The sequence below is a fragment of the Silene latifolia genome, chromosome 8 (genome assembly GCF_048544455.1).
Source record: "Silene latifolia isolate original U9 population chromosome 8, ASM4854445v1, whole genome shotgun sequence".
NCBI classification, from domain to species: domain Eukaryota; kingdom Viridiplantae; phylum Streptophyta; class Magnoliopsida; order Caryophyllales; family Caryophyllaceae; genus Silene; species Silene latifolia.
In genome coordinates this window covers 14,854,995-14,879,627 of record NC_133533.1, presented here as the reverse complement: position 1 = coordinate 14,879,627, position 24,633 = coordinate 14,854,995, and the positions used below count along the sequence as shown (strand labels likewise).

General features: G+C 37.8%; 4 protein-coding genes and 1 pseudogene across 5 annotated transcripts; 4 read left to right on the top strand and 1 right to left on the bottom strand.

The window, feature by feature from the left end:
- Positions 1 to 3,190: 3,190 nt before the first annotated feature.
- On the top strand, positions 3,191 to 6,521 carry LOC141596458 (alcohol dehydrogenase-like 2). The gene is made up of 9 exons (XM_074416634.1): positions 3,191 to 3,310; positions 3,583 to 3,722; positions 4,218 to 4,264; positions 4,759 to 5,081; positions 5,193 to 5,275; positions 5,344 to 5,419; positions 5,516 to 5,676; positions 5,897 to 6,058; positions 6,207 to 6,521. The coding sequence occupies exons 1-9, from the start codon at positions 3,247 to 3,249 to the stop codon at positions 6,321 to 6,323; spliced, it is 1,173 nt and encodes a 390-aa protein (XP_074272735.1). The 5' UTR covers positions 3,191 to 3,246; the 3' UTR covers positions 6,324 to 6,521.
- Positions 6,522 to 7,599: 1,078 nt separating this feature from the next.
- LOC141596457 (uncharacterized) lies at positions 7,600 to 12,411 on the top strand. The gene is made up of 5 exons (XM_074416633.1): positions 7,600 to 7,869; positions 9,532 to 9,843; positions 10,422 to 10,504; positions 10,594 to 10,675; positions 12,049 to 12,411. Exons 1-5 carry the CDS (start codon positions 7,828 to 7,830, stop codon positions 12,100 to 12,102), a joined length of 573 nt encoding a protein of 190 aa, XP_074272734.1. The 5' UTR covers positions 7,600 to 7,827; the 3' UTR covers positions 12,103 to 12,411.
- A 1,347-nt stretch (positions 12,412 to 13,758) lies between these two features.
- On the top strand, positions 13,759 to 18,631 carry LOC141596455 (serine--tRNA ligase, chloroplastic/mitochondrial). Of its 2 annotated transcripts, none has more exons than XM_074416629.1 (10): positions 13,759 to 14,036; positions 14,490 to 14,638; positions 15,883 to 15,976; positions 16,060 to 16,208; positions 16,345 to 16,437; positions 16,699 to 16,878; positions 17,069 to 17,235; positions 17,737 to 17,871; positions 17,972 to 18,065; positions 18,186 to 18,631. In XM_074416629.1, exons 1-10 carry the CDS (start codon positions 13,820 to 13,822, stop codon positions 18,450 to 18,452), a joined length of 1,545 nt encoding a protein of 514 aa, XP_074272730.1. In that variant the 5' UTR covers positions 13,759 to 13,819; the 3' UTR covers positions 18,453 to 18,631. The 2 variants fall into 2 exon arrangements, with proteins under 2 accessions (XP_074272730.1, XP_074272731.1); XM_074416630.1 differs by having other exon boundaries at positions 13,794 to 14,036; positions 15,876 to 15,976.
- Positions 18,632 to 18,823: 192 nt separating this feature from the next.
- Positions 18,824 to 20,183, top strand: LOC141594742 (exopolygalacturonase clone GBGA483-like; annotated as a pseudogene).
- Positions 20,184 to 20,588: 405 nt separating this feature from the next.
- Positions 20,589 to 24,470, bottom strand: LOC141596456 (thylakoid lumenal 29 kDa protein, chloroplastic). Its single transcript, XM_074416632.1, has 11 exons — positions 24,228 to 24,470; positions 23,885 to 23,992; positions 22,988 to 23,072; positions 22,878 to 22,912; positions 22,701 to 22,766; positions 22,514 to 22,554; positions 22,216 to 22,346; positions 21,918 to 22,024; positions 21,648 to 21,785; positions 21,061 to 21,195; positions 20,589 to 20,928 (listed from the first exon to the last, which is right to left on the bottom strand). Exons 1-11 carry the CDS (start codon positions 24,324 to 24,326, stop codon positions 20,818 to 20,820), a joined length of 1,056 nt encoding a protein of 351 aa, XP_074272733.1. The 5' UTR covers positions 24,327 to 24,470; the 3' UTR covers positions 20,589 to 20,817.
- Positions 24,471 to 24,633: the final 163 nt, after the last annotated feature.

The window sequence follows — 24,633 nt, the reverse complement described above, 5'->3', positions numbered from 1 at the left end:
CCAGATCGTTGAAGACATGTTCACAACAAAAACTTAACAATTAAAAGTTGGAAAATTTGTTTGTTTACCTCGAAGAAAAAGTGTTACGCCGAAGTAACGATTCTGAAGACTAGAAGAGAAGGAAATCCTTGAAAATCTAAGAAAGAAAAATTTTTGAGAAGTTGAACTTTGTGCGAAAATTAAGGGGCATACTGCTCTATTTAAAGAGCAAAGCCCACGAAGACGGACCAATCAGGGCAAAGCCCATGAAGCGTCAACCAATCAACAACGAGACACATGTCAAGCATGCAGCCATGTAATGTCAATCGACAAACAGTGACAAAACTTCTTCAACACGCTCCTTGACAGAATGCCAATCGACGTATCTTCTTCAAAGACGCCCCTTGGTATCTACTTGCCAAACGGCCCGCCCGATTCAACCAAGCTTGACAAAGACCTACTGGGGCAATCAAAAGCACACGGCACTCACAACCTCGGTCTCGGCCAGCGCCACTTTCTTTTCCACATCGATGTCCATTACACATCCATGTGGAGGGGGATACGATACGGTGCGCCTAAGCGAGAACCAAGCCGAGGTAGAAGAGGCCGGGGGAGCAAATTTCAACTTGCGCAGAATACGCTCAACACTCATCGAAGGTCCATACCACGGCATGACTACGCTGGGGGGCAAATTGATGGGGCATATTCTCGCACCCGCCGACCGAGTCAACATATTGAGCAAGGTCAAAGATATCCACAAAGAAGTCAACGACTTAGACAAATTTAACCGACGCAGCTGTCGGCTGTCTCTTGTGCCTCGGCTTAGACAACTAACTAGCTGGGGCACATATCCGCGTACTCATATCCAAGACCCCTCGGCATGGAGTCAACAGGGGCCGCCGGCCGCCATGGGTCCCTCGGCCGAGGGTAAATCGCCTTTCCACCGCTAGCCACTTGGCCACTTGGCCACCACGTGACAAAAGGTGAAAGTCTATAAATACTCCTCAACTCTCATTGAGGAAAGGATCCACAATCTAACCTAAAACACCTCATAATCTGGTAATATCTTCCTTATCTCTCTACAACATATACTTCGCCAAGTAACACACAACTTATCTCTTTAAGTTCACCGACTTGAGCGTCGGGTAGTACGCTCGCCAAAGCCGAGCCCGCCGTTCATTGTTTCAGGAGAGGCCGAAAGAAGGATTCAACCAAAGACGTCATTCTACAAGCCACGAGTGGTAACAAATAACTGCTTCGGAATTACACCCGGAACATGGGTGAAATACAATCTCATATAAATAGATGAAACACAAATTTGTCATTTTTTGGACATTCTCATACAATAATTTGTTTAATTATTTAAAATGAATATATGCATCGTAAATAGAAATGTGACGATTCGGCTATATGTTCATGTCTTGAATTGGGCGATGTGTATTGTTATGGGGTTGGAGGTCAATCCGTCGAGGCGTCGATGTCACGACAGACACTCCAAGGAGAAGAATAACACCAACATGTGATTATGTGAAGATAGACGTATGTCGTGCAAATGAAATTAACATTTACGTCCCAAAATTAAAGTTTTCTTTAGACAACGAACCCACACCACTTATCTAACTTTTAAATATGGTTAGTTACTTGGTTTCATTATAACTAGTTGAGATCCCATGTTTTAGCACGGCATTTGTGAGAGACATTAGAGAATTTAACAATTATTTAATGATATTTAACTTATTTTAACTCCATTTGAAATTTTAGTATAGATAAAACTTAATATTAGTAATGCTTTGTATTAAGAGATAGAAAAAAAGAAGGTTCAACATGTTACTCTATATAAAATTGCTGAAACTATTTTGTGTGTATGTGTTGTAATAAATATACTTATGTATATATGAAATAAAAAAACATTAAAAAATTAACCAAAATTTAAATGCTCGCGTTGTATAGAGTAGAAATAGATATTAAATTAAAGTGTGAGAAAAATATATATTATTGGCATTTTTTTTCGTTTTAGAAGTAAAAAGAATATATGAATGCTCTTATGTTGTACTCCGTAGTAGGTTAGTTATTGTATGTAATTAATTAGTATTGGCCCAGTTTTAGGTATATAAATGTGTAAATGAAATAGAATTATATAGAATTAAGTAGTTTGGCCCAATTGTAAATAGAATATAATAAAGCCCAAATATAGAATATTCATTTAGGCGGGAAAATATTAGAACTTTCTTATTCTTTTAGTTTAGTAGGGATTTTGCATTGTTACTTAATTAGATAAAAAGTTCTAGTATAAAGCGGTTGTACACAAGATATTAAAAAACAAGAATTAGTTTAAGATTTTAAGTGGTAAGAATCTTTTACTCTAAAGTCTAATTGTGTGATTGAGGATTTGATCTTATCACCAGTTATAATATAATTGGTAGTATAAATGTATAATCTAGCTACCGGTTTTATTTTCCATCTGTACAAATCTCTCTTTTATTTACTTCTTTTCAATTTCACTCTATATTTCGTCAAACAATTTTAAGTTTCAACTAAAGCTCTGTTCATTTGATCGAGCTACATGAAGCTGAACTGAATTGAGACTTGGTGAGATAAATAGAGTTGAAATAAGCTGAACTGAACTAAAATGAGCTGAATTGAGTTAAAGTGGACCGAGTGGGCTGAATAAGAACTGAAATTAATTTGAAAAGAACATGGTCTAAACTTAAGAAAGCAACTACTCTACAAATCATCGTTAAAATAAGCAATTTATAATAAAATTCCCATCGTTGTATTAACAATATATTGCAAGACAGAAACAATATACTCCATATATGTTAGTGGTTTTAGATCCGTTTTACCCTTACAAAAGGAACTTCACTATGAAAAAACATTAAAAAGGTACGTGTATATGTATTATGATATTACCCGGTCATTTGTTGTCATTTTCTATTTTTGGGTGTCTCAGTCATTTGTTGTCCTTTCTATTTTAAGAATGAATTTGATAAGTAATTTCATCATTCACACTCAATTTATTCCACTTGTCATTTAGTAATTGGTCTCCTCCTCTTTTTTTGGTCTTTGTGCCAAAACCAAAGAATAACAAATGACCGGGACGGAGGGGGTATAATGTAGCTAATGACCTTTTCCGGAGTACAATTTGGTGTTAAGTGTAACCACTACAATTATTATTATTATTATTATTAGTTATTATTATTACTATTATTTTTATTATTAAGTATAAAGAGCGTGACACCCTTCTTGTATCTCTTAGTGTAGCTAATAATGGAGAACAATGATGCTAACAAAACTGCATCTGAAACCTCTGGAAAACCCATCAAATGTAAAGGTTAGCTAACTTAATTCATTAAAATTAAGCTTTTATTTATTTATTTTTTCCTTTAACGTTAGTATTGTTCCCTCTGTTTCAATCATTTGTTAAACAAAGAATATAAAAGATAAACAAATAATTTGAACGAAGAGTGTACTATAAATTAAGATATATGACAAATTTAGTAGAAAACTATTTCACAATATAACCTATTTTTTCCTTTACGCTTACAAAACTGTCATCTATGAGAATATTAGAATTTGTGATATAAAGTAGTGGAATATTTACAGCTGCAGTATGTAGAAAAGCAGGGGAAGCATTAGTAATAGAGGAGATTGAAGTAGCAACACCTAAAGCTTGGGAAGTTCGACTTAAAATTATTTGTACTTCTCTTTGTCACTCTGATCTTACCTTCTGGAAATTACCACATGTATGTTTTTTTTTTTTACTCTGTTTATAATCTCTTCTCGTCTCGCTCAATTGTTCATCTATATTTCGTGTTATGAAATTTTGAGTCACGATCAATAATAAAGACATGTGAAAAATACATAAGACAGTTATGAGATAATCTAAGTTTTTGTGAATTATAAATAAAGGTAAATAAATGAGAGAAATACATCTTCCTATTTTTGCATGATTTTTATTTATTTGTGTATAACAAATTATGGAATAAGAGGGTCACACATGATAGATGAACCATCTCAACCAAAACCTTAAGGTGATGGTTGAGGCTCAACTATTATAAATATTCCTATTAACACATTCACACAGTCACACACACTGTGTGACAACTCTTGTATATAAAAAAAATTATTTATTTATTACTATCAATAAAAGAGTGTTTTTTATACAATTGGATCGCCTTACGCAGTAATTAGTGTGTATGTTTTGAACTTTTGATGTAAAACTTTAAATTATTTTATAGGGACCAGCTTCTGCTTTTCCAAGGATCTTTGGGCACGAAGCAGTTGGGTAAGTTCATTGATGTTTTTGTTTGAGATTATGGGGACTGGGGAGGCATACTCGAAACCGGGACCAATGGCGGAACATGGGTTAGCACTTAGCAGGGTGGTCCTTGATCTATGAAATTTTTGTTAAAATTTCGTTTTTTTCATAGTTTTCTCTCTATTGCATTACTCGATAAGATATTGACTGATAGATGAACCAACTCAACCATAACCTTAAGGTAATGGTTGAGGCCCAACTATTATAAATATTCCTATTACGCTCCCTCACTCAAATGCCCGTTGGGCTTGAAGAGTGGTTAGTTGTGCACTGGCTCCCCCGTACCGTGTGCTGGGTTTCCACTTCGAGTTTTTGAGGAGTTTTGAGGTTGCCAGGATTTGAACCCGTGACCTTCGGTCACACTGGCTCTGATAAATATTCTTATTATTGACAATATTACTCGGACGGTTATTGTCTTATTGATTAATTGTAATTTTGTTGTGATGCATTTGGTTTAATAGGGAAGTTGAAAGTGTAGGAGAATATGTGGAGGAAGTGAAAGAAGGAGACATAGTGGTACCAGTGTTCTTAGGGGACTGTGGGGAATGCAAAGACTGTAAATCATCAAAGAGCAATGTCTGCAATAAATCAATGAAACATTTCTTCGGAATGCCACGGGATGGAACAACAAGATTTAAAGACATGAATGGTGAAGATATCCATCATTTTCTATCGGTTTCAAGTTTTACCGAGTACACGGTTGTGGATATCATCCAGTTGGTGAAGATTAACCCTCAAATGCCTGTTGATAAAGCTTGCTTACTCAGCTGCGGCATTTCCACAGGTCCTTGTCGCTTTTCCAGTTTTTCCGTTTCTTTTCTGATTAACACTATATAAGACTTTTATCTGTGGTTACTGAACTAATGAGAATGCGTGATGTATCCGGTGTGAACAGGGGTTGGAGCTGTCTGGAAGGTGGCTCAGGTGGAGGAAGGCTCTACAGTGGCTGTTTTTGGACTCGGTGCAGTTGGACTTGCGGTAATTCACTCTATTTGTACAACTGCGGAACACTCTCTACAGTACTCAAATCATGACTTCTTGTACAGGTGGCGCGAGCAGCGAAGCTACAAGGAGCTTCCAAAATCATTGGTGTGGACTTAAACCCTAAGAAAGAAAACCTCGGTTAGTTTTTTAATTTCATTAGCTAAATAGCTAATCGGTCTCATGCTTTTAATTAGCGTATTTGTGGAGTTAAAGGCGTGATTACCTGTATTTCAGGAAAGGAATTCGGGGTTACAGATTTTATTAACCCCGAAGACTGTAAAGAGAAGAAAATTAGCGATGTGATTAAAGAGCTTACAGATGGAGGCGCAGATTATACTTTTGAATGCATCGGTTTAGCCTCTGTGATGCAAGATGCTTTCGATAGTGCTAGAGCGGTTTGTATCACTTCTCATTTTATAACTTCCAAATTACTGACCTGAGGTTTGAACGATTTCTTTTTGGTGTCACCGATGTTTCATGCAGCCTTATAAAAACCTATATGTTCACATACCTAAGGTTATCAATTTGAGAAAGCATTCGAACATTAGGTCATGATAGGGGAATAAGTGAATTTGTTCAGATTTTGACGACAGTGGATTTGTGATCGATGAACAGGGCTGGGGAAGGACGATTATACTCGGAGTGGAGTCACAAGGCGCTCCGTTGAGTATAAACACATGGAGTATGATGACAGGCAAAACTGTGACTGGCTCCTATTTTGGCGGAATCAAACCAAAATCTGATATACCTGTCCTTGTTCAGAGATATATGAACAAGGTCAGTTAATCCTCTAACCGTTCTTTATTCCGTCTATTACATAAAGCCAGTACAATATAAAAGAAGGATTCGAACCTAAACCCTATTGTCCACTGGATCCCCGTCTCAAACATGGACATCATTTGACAATGTTGTGCCGATCTTGCAGGAATTATGTCTTGATGGATTTATTACTCATGAAGTTAGCTTTCCTGAGATCAATAAAGCGTTCGAGTATCTCATCCAAGGAGAAAGCCTTCGGTGCATCATATGGATGGCCAAGTAAATGTCTATTGGCTAATAAAAAAGCTTTGCACATTGCAAGTGATTTGATTATTACATGAACAGAAATAAGGATACCATTGGGCTATTTTGAACTCGAAAACTCATGAATAATTGAATACGGATTATATATCACGGTGTATTAAACAGCGATACACTACATCAATCACTCGATTTTTAATCACATTTAGTTATTGATACATGATTGCACATTTGCAAATATATTGATCTATGTGCGTATAATGTAGCACATTGCAAAGGGTGGATGGCCTCTTTCATGTTACTTGAAGTTGATTATTTTCGAAAGGATAGTATTAACCAAGAGCTTATGCTTCGGCCCTAAGAAAAACGCAATGGACGTTTAGTCATGACTAGAATATGCTCCGTTCCTTAGAAGGATGAGAAATCCCTATTTTGGAGGCAATGTCTGAATCGATTGGCCGACGTCCAAACCTGCAACTCGAAACTTGAATGAGTTGAATCATCCGGTTCAACCCTTACTCTTTAATAAGTAGCTAACACGGAATATCGAATCAGCTTCCAAATGCATACACCCTCAAAATGACCGGATTAGAAAGGTAATGACTAATATGTGAAACAAATGACCTATAAATGGTTGGTTATTCATATCGGGTTAATTTTAACTATTTTATTCTCTAGTCTACCATTAACCCGAATGTCAAATCTTAGTTTCACTATGCTAGTTATGGACTTAGAGTTGGCAATTTTGAGCCGACCGACAAACTCAATTCGACCCGACCAGTTTCCGACTTAACACCCAATTCGACCCCGGGGTATAATAGGTCGAAGCTAAAGTCCATTAGTACCCTAGAGAACCGCCCTGCCCCGGCTTTCCATTAAGACGTATCTCTCCCATCGAAACTACAACCCGATAACTAAACCCGGCCTACCCGGTAGGAACTCAACCCATACTAACTCGATTAATTTGATGAGCTGATAATTATTACGCTTACTGTTGACCAAAATGAAAGCAATTTAGTTTTTAGTTTGACTTAGTAATGAAATAACTAAATCAAATAATAATTAAACTAAATTTATTGGTAAGAAATTGAAACAATGCGATAATAACTAGACTTGATAATGACCCAACCTAACCACGAATTGAACCGATTTGAACCTGGCTCAACCCAAAAAGGAGGCTAACCCCGTAAAATCCAAACCAGCATAACCTTACCTAAACCTGACCCGATTGTCACCTCCAATTTTACCAATTCCCTCGAGCTGGGTGTGGGCCGTGTGGCTAACAAGTGTCAAAACTTAAGTGGCCACCATTTTGTCCGACTTTTCTTTCTCATTTTCTTCTCCACAGTCACTCGAATAGAACCATTTTATATTTTTACCTACCCTAAACACCCAAAAAATTCCCTAAATTTTTTTCCTTCATTACACTCTCTAGAAATTAGAATTTGTGTGGAGGGCTGGTTTGGTAAGCCGCAGAGAGACAGTCTTCTTCTGAAAAACCCATCTACTAATTCATCTCTACATCAATGGCTGCTGCCGATACTCAATCTCCCCCTTCACTCTCCAAGGTTTACCCTCTTTATCTATCTTTTGAGTTTTTAAGATCTGATTATGTTATACTCCGTATTGTTTATTTTGATCTTGATTTTGTTGTGATTTTCAGAAAGTTTAGTGGATTTAGATTGAATGGATCTGACATTTGTTGATGGAATTTGATAAAGTTTGTGACTTTATGTGTTATGCTGATAGTTTTTGGGAATTGTGAATCTGGGTTGAGTTTAGTTTGATGTAATTTTGGGAATTGTGAATCTGGGTAGAGTTTATTTTGATGTGATAATTCTGGGTAGAGTTTATTTTGAGGTGATATTGGGAATTGTGAATCTGGGTAGAGGGTGATTTTGGCAATTGTGCTTCTGGGTAGAGTTTATTTTGATATGATGATATTAGCAATTGTGAATATGGGTAGAGTTTGTTTTGATGTGAAATGGGTTGATTTATTTGCATGTTTCAATTTTTATCTGGAATTTGGAAGAGATTCAGTGATTGGATTTCTCTAGAGTTTGCTTTTGTTGATGTCGTGATTGTATCGCTTTAAATGGGAACCTTTGTGCCACATTTTAATGGGTTGAAATTGGAGATTAAGTTGTTGAAATCTGTTGGAAAACGTAGATTATTAAGATTTCTGAGGGATGAGACCTCTAGAATGAACCGGGGTGTGATTTTCTGAATGTTTCACTTATAGGATTCATGGTTTATGCCTTTGTTGTTTGTCCGTTTTAAGGCGAAAATTTGGATAAATATTTGATGCTTGAATGAGATTAGTGACTTCTTATGGAGAAATGTTATGTATTTTGGTGGACGAGGAAGGGATTTAGGTCCGTGGAGTTTGTATGTACAAGTAAAGGGCTTATATTCTACTTTAGGTGCAACTGTGTAATCCACAGTTAATTATAATCCTTCGAGATTTTTGTTAATGCTTAGATGAGATTGCTTATGGGGAAGTGGCCAATGCTTCTGTTGGCAGGGGCATGGACTTAGATGTTTAGATCGGTGGAGATTTTATGTATAAGTGAATGAGCTTAGATGTTTTGGCTGTGAATTTATGATCTCCAGTTAGTTATGATTCATCAAAAATTACTATTTCGGTATTGTTCAGATGAGATTAGCGACTTCTTATTGCAGAAATTGTTGGTGCTGTACTGGTCTACTGGATGGGGAAAGGGTTTTAGGTCTGTGGAGTTTGTATGTCTTGGAGTAAATAAATGGCTTAGTATATATGGAGTACCATTTACATTTGTACCATTAGCCATGATCCATTAAAAGGTACTCTATAGTTTATTAGTTACTGTTTGGGTCCGTGTTCATGTTTTAATGATGAGTGATCTCTGGTGAGTGATGAATGTGAAGCATTTCGACATTTTATTTTGAGCTTCTTATGGGTTTAACATTCCATACCTTGCGAAGCTTTATGTATGAAATGTACCACCCGCGCCTCGTGGACAGATACTTATGTAAGGCAGCTTTCCCAAATACCTTTATACTCTAAAAAGTAGTTTCTAGAAAGATATTTTACATGGTTTTTAAATTAATAAGATGCAGTGTTACTATATCTTAAGAGTAAAACAGTCTTACAGACGTTTTGTTGAAGAGCTCTGCTTCTTTCAAGGTCAACACTTTAAACTTTGCTAATGCTTGAATCTAAAATGTTCCTTTTGTGACTTTGGACTCAGGATTATTTATTGCCAAGTGAGGAGAAACCTGTTGAATCAAAGCCAGTTGAAGTAGCAAAGGAAGAGGCACCAGTTACTGCTGCTTCTGAAGAAACTGCTCCTGAAAAAACTGAAGAAGCACCTGCTGCTACTGTTACTGAAGATACCAGTGAGACTCCTGCTGACGCTACAGAGACAACTACTGAGGAACCTGTGGAGGCCGGTGAGACAAGCGCGGAAGAAACCGCACCGGCAACTGAGGAAAGCAGTGAGGCTCCAGAGCAAGAAGAATCTGCCAGTGAAGAGGCCGATGAGGAGACTCCAGAAATTAAGGTTAATATACGTTTCAGGACTATATTGCCTTTCGCTCCATCTGATTTATAACCTTCCATTTTAATACGACGACAATTTTTGAGTGAAACAATTAAAAGATGAGTGTAGAAGTGCAAGTGGGTCAATTATACCTGAACCGAAAAACTGAACTTAAAAAGAAGGGTAGACCTAAATACACGGGCTGAACATATGTAGCCACAGGATTTGTTATGAGTTCTCCCATATTGTCCTTGTCTTTGCTTTAGTTGGTAAAGGGAGCTTTGAGGGTACTTTTGCCAGGTGCAGGGAAATCCCGTGTCCCAGGAAATATTGGCCGTGAATTTATGACTTCCCAAAAAATAATGCCAACATTGCAAGTAGGTCTATTTATCGATTAAACTTTGGACAGCAAAGTCAATCCACATCTAAAAAGTGCACGGCAAAGAGAGTGGAAGATATTTGATTAATCAACTAAATAAGTTAAAGTTGAAAGTTTTATAAAATTGGAGAGAATATATGTTTTTGCTATCCATGTATCCGTCTTATTTTGTATTGAAATCTCTATTTTTTATCTTGCTCATATACTTTGTATGCTGCAGCTTGAGACAGCACCAGCTGATTTCCGTTTCCCAACTACAAACCAAACAAGGCATTGCTTCACTCGATACATTGAATATCATCGGTAAGTCAACATAATATGTGATCCTTTTCCTTATGTAAAATTTTGCTTAAATCTTATTGCATACTGAGGTAGTACTCTGTTGTTTCTAGGTGTGTTGCCGCCAAAGGTGATGATGCCCCTGAGTGTGATAAATTTGCCAAGTACTATCGGGCTCTCTGCCCTGGTGAATGGGTAAGTATATTATGTTTTTGATCATCCACCAAAAATTTCTTAATTGACACCATCTTGTTGGTGACAGAGAGTGATTTTTTCCCCTAACCTACTTGCTTGGAAGATACGGTGGTAATTTGAGATATAATAAACTATGTTACTGCGACTCTCAAGCTTAGTTTGAAAATGTGCTAGGCGCACCAAGGCGATAAGGGGCCGAGGCGCAAGGCGAAGGCGCGCTCCTTTTGGACGCTAGGCACCCTATATTTGATAACAAGTTTGTAATTTCCAAATAAATTTTTGGGGAACAATAGCCTTTTTAGGAGTTCAAGTTGTGACTAACATGTCAAGTAGTAAAGTTAGGAATAATGGGGAGAAGAAATGGTGAGCCTTGTCTAAAAGATATGGAAAGTATGTACTAGTTAGCCTTGTTAGGTGAGTCTTGTCTAAAAGGCGCACCTAAAAAGCACCGATGGTGTTTTGGCGTACTAGTTTGTAATTTCCAAGGCACGCCTTAGGGTCCGTTTGGATACAATTTTAGGAGGGAAAGGGAGGGGAGGGGGAGTGAGGGGAGGTGAAGGGAGGGGAGAGAAGGGGAGGGCAAATGGGATTTGGGTGTTTGGATAACAAAAATTATGAAGGGAAATGGAAGGGGAGGAAGGAGGGATATGAAGAATGGATGGAGGATTGAAGGATGCTCGTGGTATAATTAGAGTCCAAATAATGTTTTCTTTCCAAATCTTGCCACCCTTAGAAAGATTATAATTTGTTCTATAGGAGAGAAAATAAGTCCTCTCATTTCTCTCCCCTTCCATTTCCTTTCTCCCATATTTTTATCCAAACAAAGGAAATTAAATCCCTCCCTTTCCCTCCCCTCCCCTTCTCTCCAATTCCTTCAATCCAAACGGGCCCTTAGCCTCACTTTTTTAAACTAAGCTCTTATCAGGTTATAGACCGTTCATACCCCACTCTTTTCAATTTGACACTTTGCCTAGTGTACACATTAATAGGTTGTCAAAAGCCGAGCATGAGACTAGTATATGAAGACCATACTGTGATGTTTATAATTTTAAGTTAATACGCCTCAAACATCTCTCCATTTTTACTTCAAACCTCAAATTTCATATTTACGATTCATTTTTCGTATATGAAAATAAACCTGTATCCTCCTTTTAAAAAAATTGTGCCTCTGTCGTGTCGCAAAATTTTGAGAGGGAGGACTATACTTTCATTGTCTTAGTTCTTTTTATGTTATAATGTGCCCATGCTTATTTTTGCTAAATCCAGAAACTGTCAAGTGTCATTATGTAAGTGTGAAACTGTCAAGTGTCATTATGTAAGTGGCGGTTGGTTTTCCTTCTTAGCTAATACAGCTGCAATGGTCCTGGATGCAGGTCGACAGGTGGAACGAGCAAAGAGAGAACGGTACCTTCCCCGGTCCTCTCTAGGTTGGGGTTTGCAGGAATGGGTTATCTTTGTCACTCTGATTTTGTTGGATTCAACTGTTTGCCAAGCAGAAGCACTGCCAAAGCATTTTTGCAATTTTAATATAGTAGGCCAAAATAATACTGTTAGGCGTGTCGAGTGGAACTAATTCTAGTCCAACAATGCAATACATGTATTTCTGATCTTGTAATAATTTTACGAGCATTCTTCGAGCTTGCTGAGTATTGTCGAAACTCAGTTGCATCTACAAACCTGATAGAGAACTCATTGCGGCACATTCATCGTATTTTCTTAGCTGTTTTCATCTCTTACATCTTTACTGTTTTGCTATAGCTTAATGCTTTGAAGGACAAGGCGTGGTTGATGAAATATATAGGAAGACCACTGTGAATTTCTTATTATATGGAAACGTCAGAATCTACTTCCAGGACGCACTTGCGATTGTAGCCTACGGGTAGCTTGCTTAACTAGTGGTAGTTTTGTGCAGCGTTTTGCTAAGGACCTTTTCGTTTTGGTCTTTTCTCCAACCTTCTCGTCTTAGTCGCTAATCACAAATTAACAAGTGGTCAAAAGATTACAGGTGCTTCCAGTGAGATGTGAAGGTTGGAGAATTGTTAATTTGTGATTAGCCAGTGAGATGTGAAGGTTGGAGAAGGTAGAAAAGAGAAGATAGATTGCATTCTCTTTGCAAATTTTGCTTTTGCCAAGTTATTGAGTTTCCTCGTACGGAGGGCCTAGGTAGCACCAAAACGAACACGTGATACGGTATCTCATGAAATTTAGGACATGGGACACGCTATTTAAATTTGATAAATATATATATTATGGTTATAAATAATGAATGATTTTATTTTGGTAATGTAATTGACGTTAAATTTAAATAAGCGAAGGTAAAATTCGACCATAATTATAACCAATTCTCATTTCCTACCCAAACACATCTTCTAATCAATCTCTTTTGACATTTTATTCCTCATCTAAACTATAACATGTTTAGGCATGTGTCCGACGAGTGTCGGGTGTCCGACATGGCGTCGGACACGGGACGGCTAGTTAGACTCCTCCGTGCTACCTAGCGACTTAATATAAAGTTTACGGAGATACCATTATTAAGTGGATAAGTTGAATATCACAAGCGTAAAAGAAAGTACAAGACATACACGATTTTTATGTGAAAAAAACCTCTTTATACGCTAATGTAATAATCCGAGCATACCTTGTAATCTGAATTGATCCGAACCGACATGACCTGGATCCAAATGTTTATTGAGGTACGGAAGACAATTTAATGGGTAAACCCCTCTCCAGTTTGACTTTTTCATTCGCAAGAGTCAAGAATCGAACCCCCGACCACTCGTTAAAATAACCGAACCCGCAATGACTCGACACAATCTAATATGGCAAATGGTTTTTTCAACTAGAAAATGATCCGCCCGTATCTGACCCACCAAATCCCAACCCGATTAACTCGTTTGCCAAGTCCACCTCTGAATTTGTGATCATGTTGTGTGACCATTTTTTTTTGGGTAATGAATAATCCGCAGCCGCTACCTTCAGTGCACACTGAATATCCTAAAAATTTCACCTATATTTTAACCACTAGACTTCACACTTGTAGGCGTAACCATTTCTTTTATCTACTTTATTTATTTATTTATTTTTAAGCAAAAAAGACGTTCCAATTATCCATCTTGAATTCTCTAAAAACAAAGTGCAACAATGGTGTTACCACAGTGCATAGGAGGAGGAGCAACCTTCAACATCCTAACAATGGCTTCCATCACTACTCCACCTTCTTCCTCCATTTTTAGACCTTTACTAAACACCCCTTCACTCAACAATCTTCTTCTTCTTCCTCCTCGTCCTACTAAGCTCCTTCACTCTCTCCCTTTACTCCTTCGCGCTTCCTCTCAACCTTTTCCCACTTCTGATAAAGGTACCATCTTTTTCTATCTTTCTCACATTTTCTGGGTTTCTTTTTGTTTTATCTAATATGTAATGTAGTTGGTCTTTCAGAAACGGCCTCTCTCTGTTGCTAACACATGAGTAAGGCTATGTACATCCGACCCCCCTTACTCGCAATTTGCGAGAGCCTCCTTTTTTATATGTAGACGGTCTCATGATAAGATTATTGTGGGGGTAATTGTTTCTAAATTGTACTCCCTCAGTCCCATTCATTTGTTTACCTTTTTATTCGTTTGTGAGACCTATTTTAATCAAAAGGTAAACAAATGAGTGGGACGGAGGAGTCCGTAGTATTTAGTTGGTTAATGGTTATGTGAGTGTGGAGATTTTGGTTAATTGTGTGTCTAATTGATTGAATTTTTTTAGTTTGTGAACAATTGTAAATTTAAATTGTTTTGGGTGATGTTGTGATTGTTTAATTTAGGGGTGAAGAGTCAATGGAAGGCAGCCATTGATTTTAAGTGGATTAGAGATAATAAAGAGGATGTTGCTGCTAATATCAAGACTAGAAAATCTACTGCTAATTTGGAGTTGGTGCTTGAGTTATATGAGAAAATGCTATCTCTTCAGAAGGTTAGCTTCCTCTTCTCGTCGAGCTTCGGTTTAATTTGTTTCAGTAGTTTTCAGTTAGTCGGCTGTATAATGGTTTGAGAACTAGTTGTCTACAATTTGTTTGTCAAAAGGTGTAGACTTTGGAAGTTAAAATAATGTTATTCAGCTTGCACTCTGATGAGAAGGGATGTGGTACAGACCACGTTGCCCAGCCTCGTCTTTTTTCCTCACATACCTGGGTTGCACCTAGGCATGGGTAGAGTAGTAGAGACAAGATAATGGAATTTTGTTGTAATTAGCTGACCGTCACACGTAACATACCTCGGATATTTATAACCAAGTTTGAGCAACATAAGGTAGTAGTGCAGCAATGTAGGCTGTCTTCTTGAAAGTTGACATAATGTTGGGCATGTTAGAGAAGGGCTCATTGCAAAAAAGTAATGTTATTGGTTGGTTATACCCCTGGGAAGTTAGGTGTCGCATGAATATTTAATAAAAAAAAAAGTGTGTTACTGCCCTTTCAGGGTTGGTTTGTTCTGTTTCATGAGATGTTGCAGTGTTGAGCCTGAAAGTTCAGGCAACTAAGTACTAACGAGCGCTATAGGATATCGTTTCACCCGTTTCAGCTTCTTGGGATGATAAGGACATAGATTTGAATATGTTTGCTGAAATGTTTCTTCTCATACCATTCGGCTCTTTTTCCTCCATGCATATCATACATAACTAGGTCATTTCCAACTTTCCAACCATTGACGATGCACATGAGGCAACACATTTCCTTGTTATTTTGATCTCTTCTCTTTCTTGAGGTGGCGGTTAGGAAGGGGTGCACTGGTTTTGCTGGCATGCTTAAAAAAGTGCATCGTATATTAGTCTTTTTAGGAGCCTGCTTTCTGCATCTATCTGTCTGTAAGGCAGCAGTAATAGTAAATTTTAGTTTATGTAGTCAAGTTTAGTATTTCTACAGAAAAATACTAGAACTGTGAATCTAAATCATGAACTCTCTGAGATATTCAACCTGGTTATAAGCTGTTGATGCAGCCTTGATTTTGGTTTGATTTTTTAAGTATGAAGATGGACATTGAAAAATGGCAACTTCTATGACAGTTCTGATTCTGTTGGGCAATTCATGTTTTCTAGCTGACATTAGAATACTCGCTGACTTACTTAAGTGGCCCTGGTGTATGCATATTCTGTGACAAAGTCATTAGTAGACTAGATTTGGTTTGTTCTGAATTTAGCTAATTGCGGCTGACAGAGCGCAGGAAGTTGAACAACTACGCGGGGAAAGAAATGCTGTGGCAAATAAGATGAAAGGAAAACTGGAATCATCTGAGCGTCAGAAGTTAGTGGATGAAGGTAATTAGAGTTCTATGCTATTGTTCTTATCAGAAATAAAGTAACCCTCATAGATGCATAGGTTATTAATGCTTTGTGTGTAGGTAAGAACCTGAAGGAAAAGCTTTCTAGCCTGGAGGAAGATTTGATGAGATTAACTGATGAACTTCAGCTCGAAGCACAGTGTATTCCGAACATGACTCATCCAGATGTGCCAATCGGAGGAGAAGATTGTTCAGCACTTAGAAAAATGGTAACTTTGTTCTTTATGAAGATTTAACATTATTTTTAGCTTCATTTGTCAATAATTACACACAATTAGGGAAACAATTGACCAATATTGGTCATTCTTTTCTCATGATATCATGTCCGCCTTTTTTTTTGTATAGATTGGCAGACAACGCGATTTTGATTTTCCGGTCAAGGATCACATGGAACTTGGCAAAGAGCTTGACCTATTTGATTTTGATGCTGCAGCAGAGGTAATGCACCGTGGGGTGGCTTTTTTTTGTTTACATCTCTATTTATTGCGTTATTTATCGGCCACCTGAATAATGTTAACACAACAACCATCTACTCATTGTTTATTTAAAGCAGCAGTGTTGTCTCCTAGGAGTTGTTCTCAGTTCAGTAGTAGAAGAACAGTCTTATCACTTACGATTTTGTATCATCTATTAATTGATTAGCATGAGCCCGTGTTATTCCGTCTTATTTACAACTGCTATTTGTTGTGCTTTTCCTAGATTAGCGGCTCCAAATTTTACTACCTGAAAAATGAAGCAGTTCTGTTGGAAATGGCACTTATAAATTGGACTCTTTCTGAGGTTATGAGAAGAGGTTTCACTCCTTTGATAACCCCAGAAATTGTAAGATCTTCTATTGTGGAAAAATGTGGGTTTCAACCTCGTGCAGAGAATACACAGGTTAGAAGCAGTTTTTTCTTTTATATATGCTGACTATCCTGTTCTTAATATAGTTCCCTAGATTCGAATTTTATAATCTGATTTTTGGGATACTTGGGTTGCCTTATTGTTACGCATTTAACTAACCACAGAGTAATACATCTTTCTTTATGTTCGCGTAGCCTGTAATAAAGTTCTTGAATTTCGACAGATATATTCCCTTGAGGGTTCTGATCAGTGTCTAATTGGCACTGCTGAAATTCCATTAGGGGGACTTCATATGGATTCAATTCTACCAGAATCTTCATTACCGCTGAAGTATGTGGCTTATTCACATTGCTTTCGAACCGAGGCTGGGGCAGCTGGTGCAGCAACGAGGTAACTAACTTAGACCACTAGAGTACTAGACATAATTCTAAATGATTTGTTTGAAGTGAACTTTGTGACATCTTATATGGCGGTGGCAGTTAAATTTGCAAGCCTGTTCCACATCTCCAGGAATGCTAAAAGCCTAAAAACCTAAAATGCATCTATTCCCAATGCTCTATCAGTTTATTGCTTGCAGCTGCAATGCTGCACCAATGTAATGTGACATAATATTAAACCTAATCCAAATTCGTCCCAATCAAAACTGAAGGAAAACCCGAGTAGCTCAACCCGAAAAAAATCCTAGCCGAATAAGAGTTGAACCAAACTGAACTAGAACGGAGATAAAGTATAGCACAAATCATATTTGATCCGATAAGATCTCACTTGAATTCGGTCCAGTTATAACTTATCCATGGATCGGTTTTGTAGATGCTACTGCAAAGACTAAGAATTGTTCTATTGTGTTTTGAAATCCTGGTGTTTTTGACACATTTTTCTAAAACCATGCAGGGGTCTCTACCGAGTGCATCAGTTTAGCAAGGTTGAGATGTTTGTTTTGTGTAAACCCGAGGACAGTAATAAGTATCTTGAGGAATTGATTGGAATTGAAGAAGAGCTATTTTCAGCTCTGGGATTTCACTTCAAGTAGGAAATACCACATGTATTCTAAATTTACTGGTCTTATTTTCTCCCTTTACACCTTTTCCCGAGTAATTTATCCGTTGTCTGCCTTTTTTTCTGGCAGAACCCTGGATATGGCTTCTTCTGATTTAGGGGCTCCGGCTTTCCGTAAGTTTGATGTGGAGGCATGGATGCCAGGGTTAGGCCGCTATGGTGAGGTATATTAGCACCTTTGCGCTTTTCACTGCTAGCTGTACAAACATTTTTTTGGGTTACGTATATAATGATATACAGTCATACAGAGGAACATATAAGCTTATGAACATGTATCTTTACAGATATCAAGTGCTTCAAATTGTACAGACTACCAAAGCCGCCGTCTAGGGATCCGGTACCGTCCAGAGTTGTCATCAATGAGTACAAAGAAGAGTAAGAACGTCCCGACACAATTTGTGCACACTTTAAATGCGACAGCATGTGCAATACCACGCATGATTGTCTGTTTACTGGAAAATAATCAACAAGAAGACGGTTCTGTTCTCATTCCTGAGCCATTGAGACCTTTCATGGGCGGCCTTCAATTCATTTCTTATAAACAAAGATAGGGCACAACCGATACTAAATCGATCGTTTGAAGTTCCCTCAATTTTCAAGATCTTCATATTTACTACCATTTTTCATTAAATTGTAATGTAATTTTGTAAATTAGATAGGTTGTATGCTACAATACCTGTAACAATTTATTTGATCGATAAGGAAAAATAATTAGAGCGGGTTTCACAATCATCAGTAGCTTCCACTTGTTTTAAACGCAAGCTGGGTTATCTGTAAATCCTTTACGTGACTACCGACTATTCAACAAATGGTCGATTTTTGATGTCATGGCGATTGGCGACTACTGAAGCCGATATTGCCATGCTTGCACTTAAATTGAACTTGCACCTAAAATGTCTCAAATCAAGATTCTGCATTAAAAATGTCTCAAATTAAGATTGTATAACATTGTTGTTGTAGTGTTTCTCACCCCTTTCAGTTCAGCTAGTTGTTTATGTTGATTAAAATATTCGTCACAAAGGAATAAAAGTGTAAGCAACTTATTGAACAAGAGGAGTAATATACTGTGGTTTGAAGATCGGACGTAATACTGCATGAGATAAAGATTTATTTCGGAAATAGCAAGCTGCGAAACAATGAAGCTACTTTTAGGGTCCGTTTGGATTGAAGGAATTGGAGAGAAGGGGAGGGGAGGGAAAGGGAGGGATTTAATTTCCTTTGTTTGGATAAAAAATATGGGAGAAAGGAAATGGAAGGGGAGAGAAATGAGAGGACTTATTTTCCCTCCTATAAAACAAATTATAATCTTTCCAAGGGTGGCAAGATTTGGAAAAAAACATTATTTGACTCTAATTATACCACCAAAGATCCTTCAATCCTCCATCCATTCTTCATCTCCCTCCTTCCTCCCCTTCCATTTCCCTTCATAATTTTTGTTATCCAAACACCCACATTCCATTTGCCCTCCCCTTCTCTCCCCTCCCTTCACCTCCCCTGACTCCCCCTCCCCTCCCTTTCCCTCCTAAAATTGTATCCAAACGGACCCTTAGGCTTTTAGCTATGCTTATACACAAAACCTCATTGAAGACGGCCGATATCCGTCACAAGCTTGTGACGGATACCGTTTCCTCTCACAAAATATCCGTCACAAGACGCTTTGATGCTTATAATAGATTACTTGTTATAGTCTGTTTTCATGATCCTTCTTGCAGAACTTCAGGTTCAATTTCCTGACAAACTCTGCGATTAACGGGATAACTTCACTGAACAGTAAGTTGTTTCACATGGCCATCCTTGGGTGTAAAGAGCTCAAAATGCGTGATATTACCGTGACAGCCCCTGCTCATAGCCTTAACACAGATGGAATTCACATTGGACGTTCAGACGGAGTCAAGATAACTAATGTCCATGTCGCTACTAGAGACGACTGTGTGTCCATCGGTGATGGTGCTAAAAATGTGCTAATACAACAGGTTACTTGTGGCCCAGGTCACGGGATTAGTGTTGGAAGCCTTGGTCGGTACTCGGTACCCTAATGAAGAACCCATTAACGCTGTCACTATCAAGGGCTGCATCATTAAGAATACCGATAATGGTGTTCGTGTTAAAACATGGCACAACTCCTTTGCAGGAACTGTTACTGGTCTCCACTTTGAGGATATCACTGGAGAATGTTAAGAATCCTATCATAGTTGATCAATAAACCATTGCAAGGCCAAGGTAACAGTCCCCTAATATAAAGTTTCTAATTACAAAATATAAAATCAGACGATTTGACTCGTAATATGATATGAGACAATCTTAAACGAGACCTGATTGTTACTCGGTTCTAAGACAAATTCTTTTGTTGGCAGACACCATCAAAAGTTAAGCTTACCGATATTCGGTTCAAGAACGTCAGGGGTACATCAGTTACTAAAGAAGCGGGGAAAGTCGTTTGTAGCAGTGGCGTGCCATGTGAAAAGGTGGAGTTATCTGATGTCAACTTGACATACCATGGCAAAGATGGGCCCGCCGTCTCTGTGTGCAAAAATGCCAAGCCTATAATTACAGGAAAGCAAATTCCAAAAGCCTGTACTGCTCATGCTTCTGCTAATGCTGCAGAACTTTGAGGGTTTCAGTTTTTATGCGACTTTCAATTCTATCCTTCTTTACCAATCAACAGACGGAAATAAACTCCTAAATTCTCGGCAAAGGCAACTAGTTTAACAGGGTAGCATATGCAATACTGCTTTGTAGTGATAGACATGTATGTCGAGTATAGACAATTCAAATGAACAATTAGACTGAAAGAAGGGGAAAATTTACGGGTTACTCAGTAATTTCCAACAAATACACATACTTATCCTCTCTTCTCACATCCAACAACTAAAGCCCTCACCTTTACAGCTGTTGTCGAAGCCTGGCGCTTGATAATTATAGTTTCAGTTTGCCCAACTCTATCTTTTGCCTGGGGTATGTATATGCTTCATAGTTGATTTTTTGCCCTAAGATACTTAACTTTGTAAGAGTAGTTATCAGGTCAACCTAGCAGAAAGCAAGAGCCGCAAATAAGAAACAAGCAGAATCGTACAAGCTGGAAACAAAACTAGAAGAGGAAAAGGATATGACAGTGTCGAGTTCACTCATCATTAATCAGCAACATTGGGTTTTGATTACCTCGTAATCAGTCTGTGAAACAGTCTCACGACTGCGCTGGTATTTTTGAACCCATGGAGCAACGTCAGGATCAGTAGCCAATTTCTCCTCTGTTGCTGCTTGATCAGGACCGAAAAATGCTGACATAACAGCCAGCTGAAGAAATAACATTGGACATGAAAAATGGTATTAGTAAGCTATTAATCACAGATATCCTGTTGAATGTAGCTCCTAACTCTACTGAATTTCGCATGTGAATGTCCGACAATGGAAAGAGGAGAGAGTTGATCACTTTATAGACCAATGAACTAACCCTATTGCAAACGGTTTTAGGATAGAACCTCTACTGATGTGAACTCTCTCTCCCTTTTAGACAAGGGTGAGCATCTTGGTTATATCAGATTCAATTAGTCTTGTATGAGAAGCATGATGTTAAATCTACGCTGTGAGACCGCCTACTGATCACTTTGTGAAAGGTTTTGAAGCTTACCATCATGATCACATTTAAGGAATTATCAGCCATATCTATCACGCAAATGCGCATTATCCAAGATCAAGCCATATGACCAATTTACTGAAAAGAAAGTGTCGGAAGAAGCAATAAGTACCTGACGAGGACCAAGACCAACAGATATGAATTTATCTTTCATTTCCTGGACACTTGCTTTATCCCATTTGGGAATTCTACCCTCTGGATCTGGTTCTTGTGCATCAGTCCTTCCTAAATTCTTGTCAAACAGCGCCCACTGTCGCAAATAAATGAACCATGGCCAAACCATAAATCAGAATTAAACATCGTAGATTCGCGTTTATTCATCAAGTATCTAACAAGTCTCATTAGGAAGCTATATATAAAGTGTTTGGGGTTTGTCAAGAACCTGTCCACTTGAACCATATGCATTATATAATATGCCTCCCTTCTCTTCATTCCCTCCACATTTTCGGATAGCAGAAGCCAGAAAAGTAGCCTTTGTTGCTGTTTGTGCTGCATTGATAAGGAAAAAAAGTTTCAGGAACTAAAATTCATGCAGTTAATATGTCATTCTTGTTAAGGCTAACGGCAAAATTCAGAATTGTCACTGTCAATTAGTTACCTAGATTTCTAACGCATCCGATATAAACATTAAGATATCAACATAAAGCATACCAACATTAACTTTTAAACCAATTTCCAACCTGCATATTGGATGAGATCAGCGAAAGAAATAGGTCCGCCCTTGGATTCTGAATCAATTTTCTTCTTTGCTTCCTCTATTAGATTCAGCGCAGCAGAAAGGCCTTCATTTTCAGGTCTGGTTATCTCTGAGCTTCAAGCAATAAAGTAAAACACAAGATATCAACTCTAGTTTGCCGGAGACAGGAATAAACTACTTCAGGAGAAAACCTTTGGATCTGCAACAGCTATGAAACGCAGTTGTATGTACTAAACTATACTTGTATAGTTGTATCAGTCTATCAGAAATTCAGAAAGTACCTGAACCGTATCGAACCATTGGGGCCTCCAGTTTTTGTTGCCTACAAATTCAAAGAGGACATTCACTTAGTTCTATTTCAACACAATGCAATGGTGAATGAAGCTACAATAAAAGGAAAAAAATATAACTGTGATTAGTCAGAACTCAGAACTGATAATCTGCCTTTAAAAAAACCGACAATTTTACCTTGTCATAAGTCAGTGCATCATTTACAGCAAGAGTTTGTATGGATGAAATGAGATCTGGATTTGCCTGAGAGAATATAAAGCAGAACTTTTGGTAAAACAAAAACATAGGAGTCTATTCCCAATTTGCAACAGAGACCTATAAATATATGAGAAGCATCTTGCAGCAGCTTAGTACCTTTATAGCAGTATATAGAGTGTCTTTGACAGAAGCTGCATAGTATAACAAGAGGACGCTCAGAACCGATAACTAGGTCTGGAAGATATTGCTAAACAATAGAGACTTACACAGGAACTCTGATCGCTGCCTCCGTTCTATTAGATCAGCAGCATAAGCATTTCCACTGAAGGATCCTGAGCTTGATATTACTTCCTGAGAATGCACCAAGGCTGGCAGAAAATCATCATCAAAATTATACCAACTAACAAGCACCTACTACGGAAGAATGAGTTTACATATTACAAGCATACGAGATCAGTATCAAATGCAGTTTAATTATTAACTTTAAGCTATGCATTATTGAGCATCACTCGCCAACAAATCAAAGTTCAAAATTCGCGAATGGAAAATAAATAGTGAATTCCAAAAAAAGTACCTAATGCAAAAGAACCAACCCTTAATGTGAGACCCTGAAATGTCGATTATCAGTTTACCAAACCGTTCTACAATTCTTAAAGTATCCCCAACCAAGCAATCTTGGCTTCTGGCACTGCCCTCTTTAGCAATTACGGAGTACCTTTTAGAACCAAGTCAACCAACCTATAAACCCTATGCTCTGAAGTTTACAAGGTAGGCCATGAAAGAATGGTGTCGTAGTTAAAATTGCAATCACTCGGATTTATATGGCGCATAATAAGCTGTACTAAACAAAACAAGCAGTCCATACTAAATACAAGTAACTGATAAGTTCCTATGTTACTCCGACACTTCAAATAGTAATGCAATATATTAACTTGGAAAAAGTCGAAGATTTTAACTAAAAACTTCATATTTTTCCCTGATTCCAATCAAGATTCCCAGAAAGATACAATCTTTAGCATGACCAAACCCTAAACTTTGTTCCTAGTTTTCTTTATAAGCAATTAAGCAAGCAATGCAATCAAGCACTACTACATATTGAGAATGCAAATTAAATCATTAATCAATTAACTAAAAAAAACCAAGTAATTGGAGATAGAGTTTACCAATCCAGCAGACAATGCAAGGCAATTGAACAAATCCCTTCGTCGAAAACCAGTATCATCATCACCAGAATTACCTTCAATTTTACTACTGCTACACCTTATATTTCCCTGAATTTGTTCATATAGAATCATCATTAATTATAAATTTACCCAAACATTATACACATTTCTAAAAAATCCCATGTCAAAAACCTTACATACAGTGGCGGAACCAGGATTTGTAGTTCGTAGGCGAATGGATAACAAAAGTTCCAAAACTTTTAACTATCAAATTTCAAAATCCTAGTTCCGCCACTACCTTGAAAAACTAACATGATTATAACAAAAAAAGTGGAAAACTTACAGAAAAACGAGAATGCCTAGTGGTTGTGGAGACGGGAGAAGAGAAGGAAACTGAAGTAATGGAAGAAGAGAGTGTTGATAGAAGAGATAATGTCGCCATTGTTGTACCTTAATTTTCCTGTTGAAGGTACAAAAATGTTAAGAGTGAAGTAGGAAAAGTGGAAGAAAGATGAAGGTTGGATAGTTGAGAGTTCGTGTGGTGTGTGGGAAGCGGGAATTAGTTTCATTGGATTGGATTTTCTGCATATCTTCTGTTATCTTCTCCTGTCTTTTCTGGCTGACCCGCAGCTCGCTTGCGGGGCCGTCATTAGACCTGTCAAACGGGTTAAACTTCAACGGTTTTGTTTCGTTACGCTCCTTCAATTTGAAATAGTGTGTGTACAGTGGACAATCGTGTTTAGAATCGT

What these genes read in the sequence shown, in the direction of transcription:
- LOC141596458 (XM_074416634.1), top strand. Translation starts at nt 3,247, where the DNA reads ATGGAGAACAATGATGCTAACAAAACTGCATCTGAAACCTCTGGAAAA. An exon ending in TTTGGGCACGAAGCAGTTGG is followed by an intron (nt 4,265 to 4,758) that starts GTAAGTTCATTG and finishes TTGGTTTAATAG; the next exon opens with GGAAGTTGAAAGTGTAGGAG. An exon ending in TCGGTGCAGTTGGACTTGCG is followed by an intron (nt 5,276 to 5,343) that starts GTAATTCACTCT and finishes CTTCTTGTACAG; the next exon opens with GTGGCGCGAGCAGCGAAGCT.
- LOC141596457 (XM_074416633.1), top strand. Translation starts at nt 7,828, where the DNA reads ATGGCTGCTGCCGATACTCAATCTCCCCCTTCACTCTCCAAG. An exon ending in CTCCCCCTTCACTCTCCAAG is followed by an intron (nt 7,870 to 9,531) that starts GTTTACCCTCTT and finishes CTTTGGACTCAG; the next exon opens with GATTATTTATTGCCAAGTGA. An exon ending in CGATACATTGAATATCATCG is followed by an intron (nt 10,505 to 10,593) that starts GTAAGTCAACAT and finishes TGTTGTTTCTAG; the next exon opens with GTGTGTTGCCGCCAAAGGTG.
- LOC141596455 (XM_074416629.1), top strand. Translation starts at nt 13,820, where the DNA reads ATGGTGTTACCACAGTGCATAGGAGGAGGAGCAACCTTCAACATCCTA. An exon ending in TCAGAAGTTAGTGGATGAAG is followed by an intron (nt 15,977 to 16,059) that starts GTAATTAGAGTT and finishes CTTTGTGTGTAG; the next exon opens with GTAAGAACCTGAAGGAAAAG. An exon ending in ATTTTGATGCTGCAGCAGAG is followed by an intron (nt 16,438 to 16,698) that starts GTAATGCACCGT and finishes TGCTTTTCCTAG; the next exon opens with ATTAGCGGCTCCAAATTTTA.
- LOC141596456 (XM_074416632.1), bottom strand. Translation starts at nt 24,326, where the DNA reads ATGGCGACATTATCTCTTCTATCAACACTCTCTTCTTCCATTACTTCA. An exon ending in CTAGGCATTCTCGTTTTTCT is followed by an intron (nt 23,993 to 24,227) that starts GTAAGTTTTCCA and finishes GAACAAATTCAG; the next exon opens with GGAAATATAAGGTGTAGCAG. An exon ending in TTGGTCTTGGTCCTCGTCAG is followed by an intron (nt 21,196 to 21,647) that starts GTACTTATTGCT and finishes TTATTTCTTCAG; the next exon opens with CTGGCTGTTATGTCAGCATT.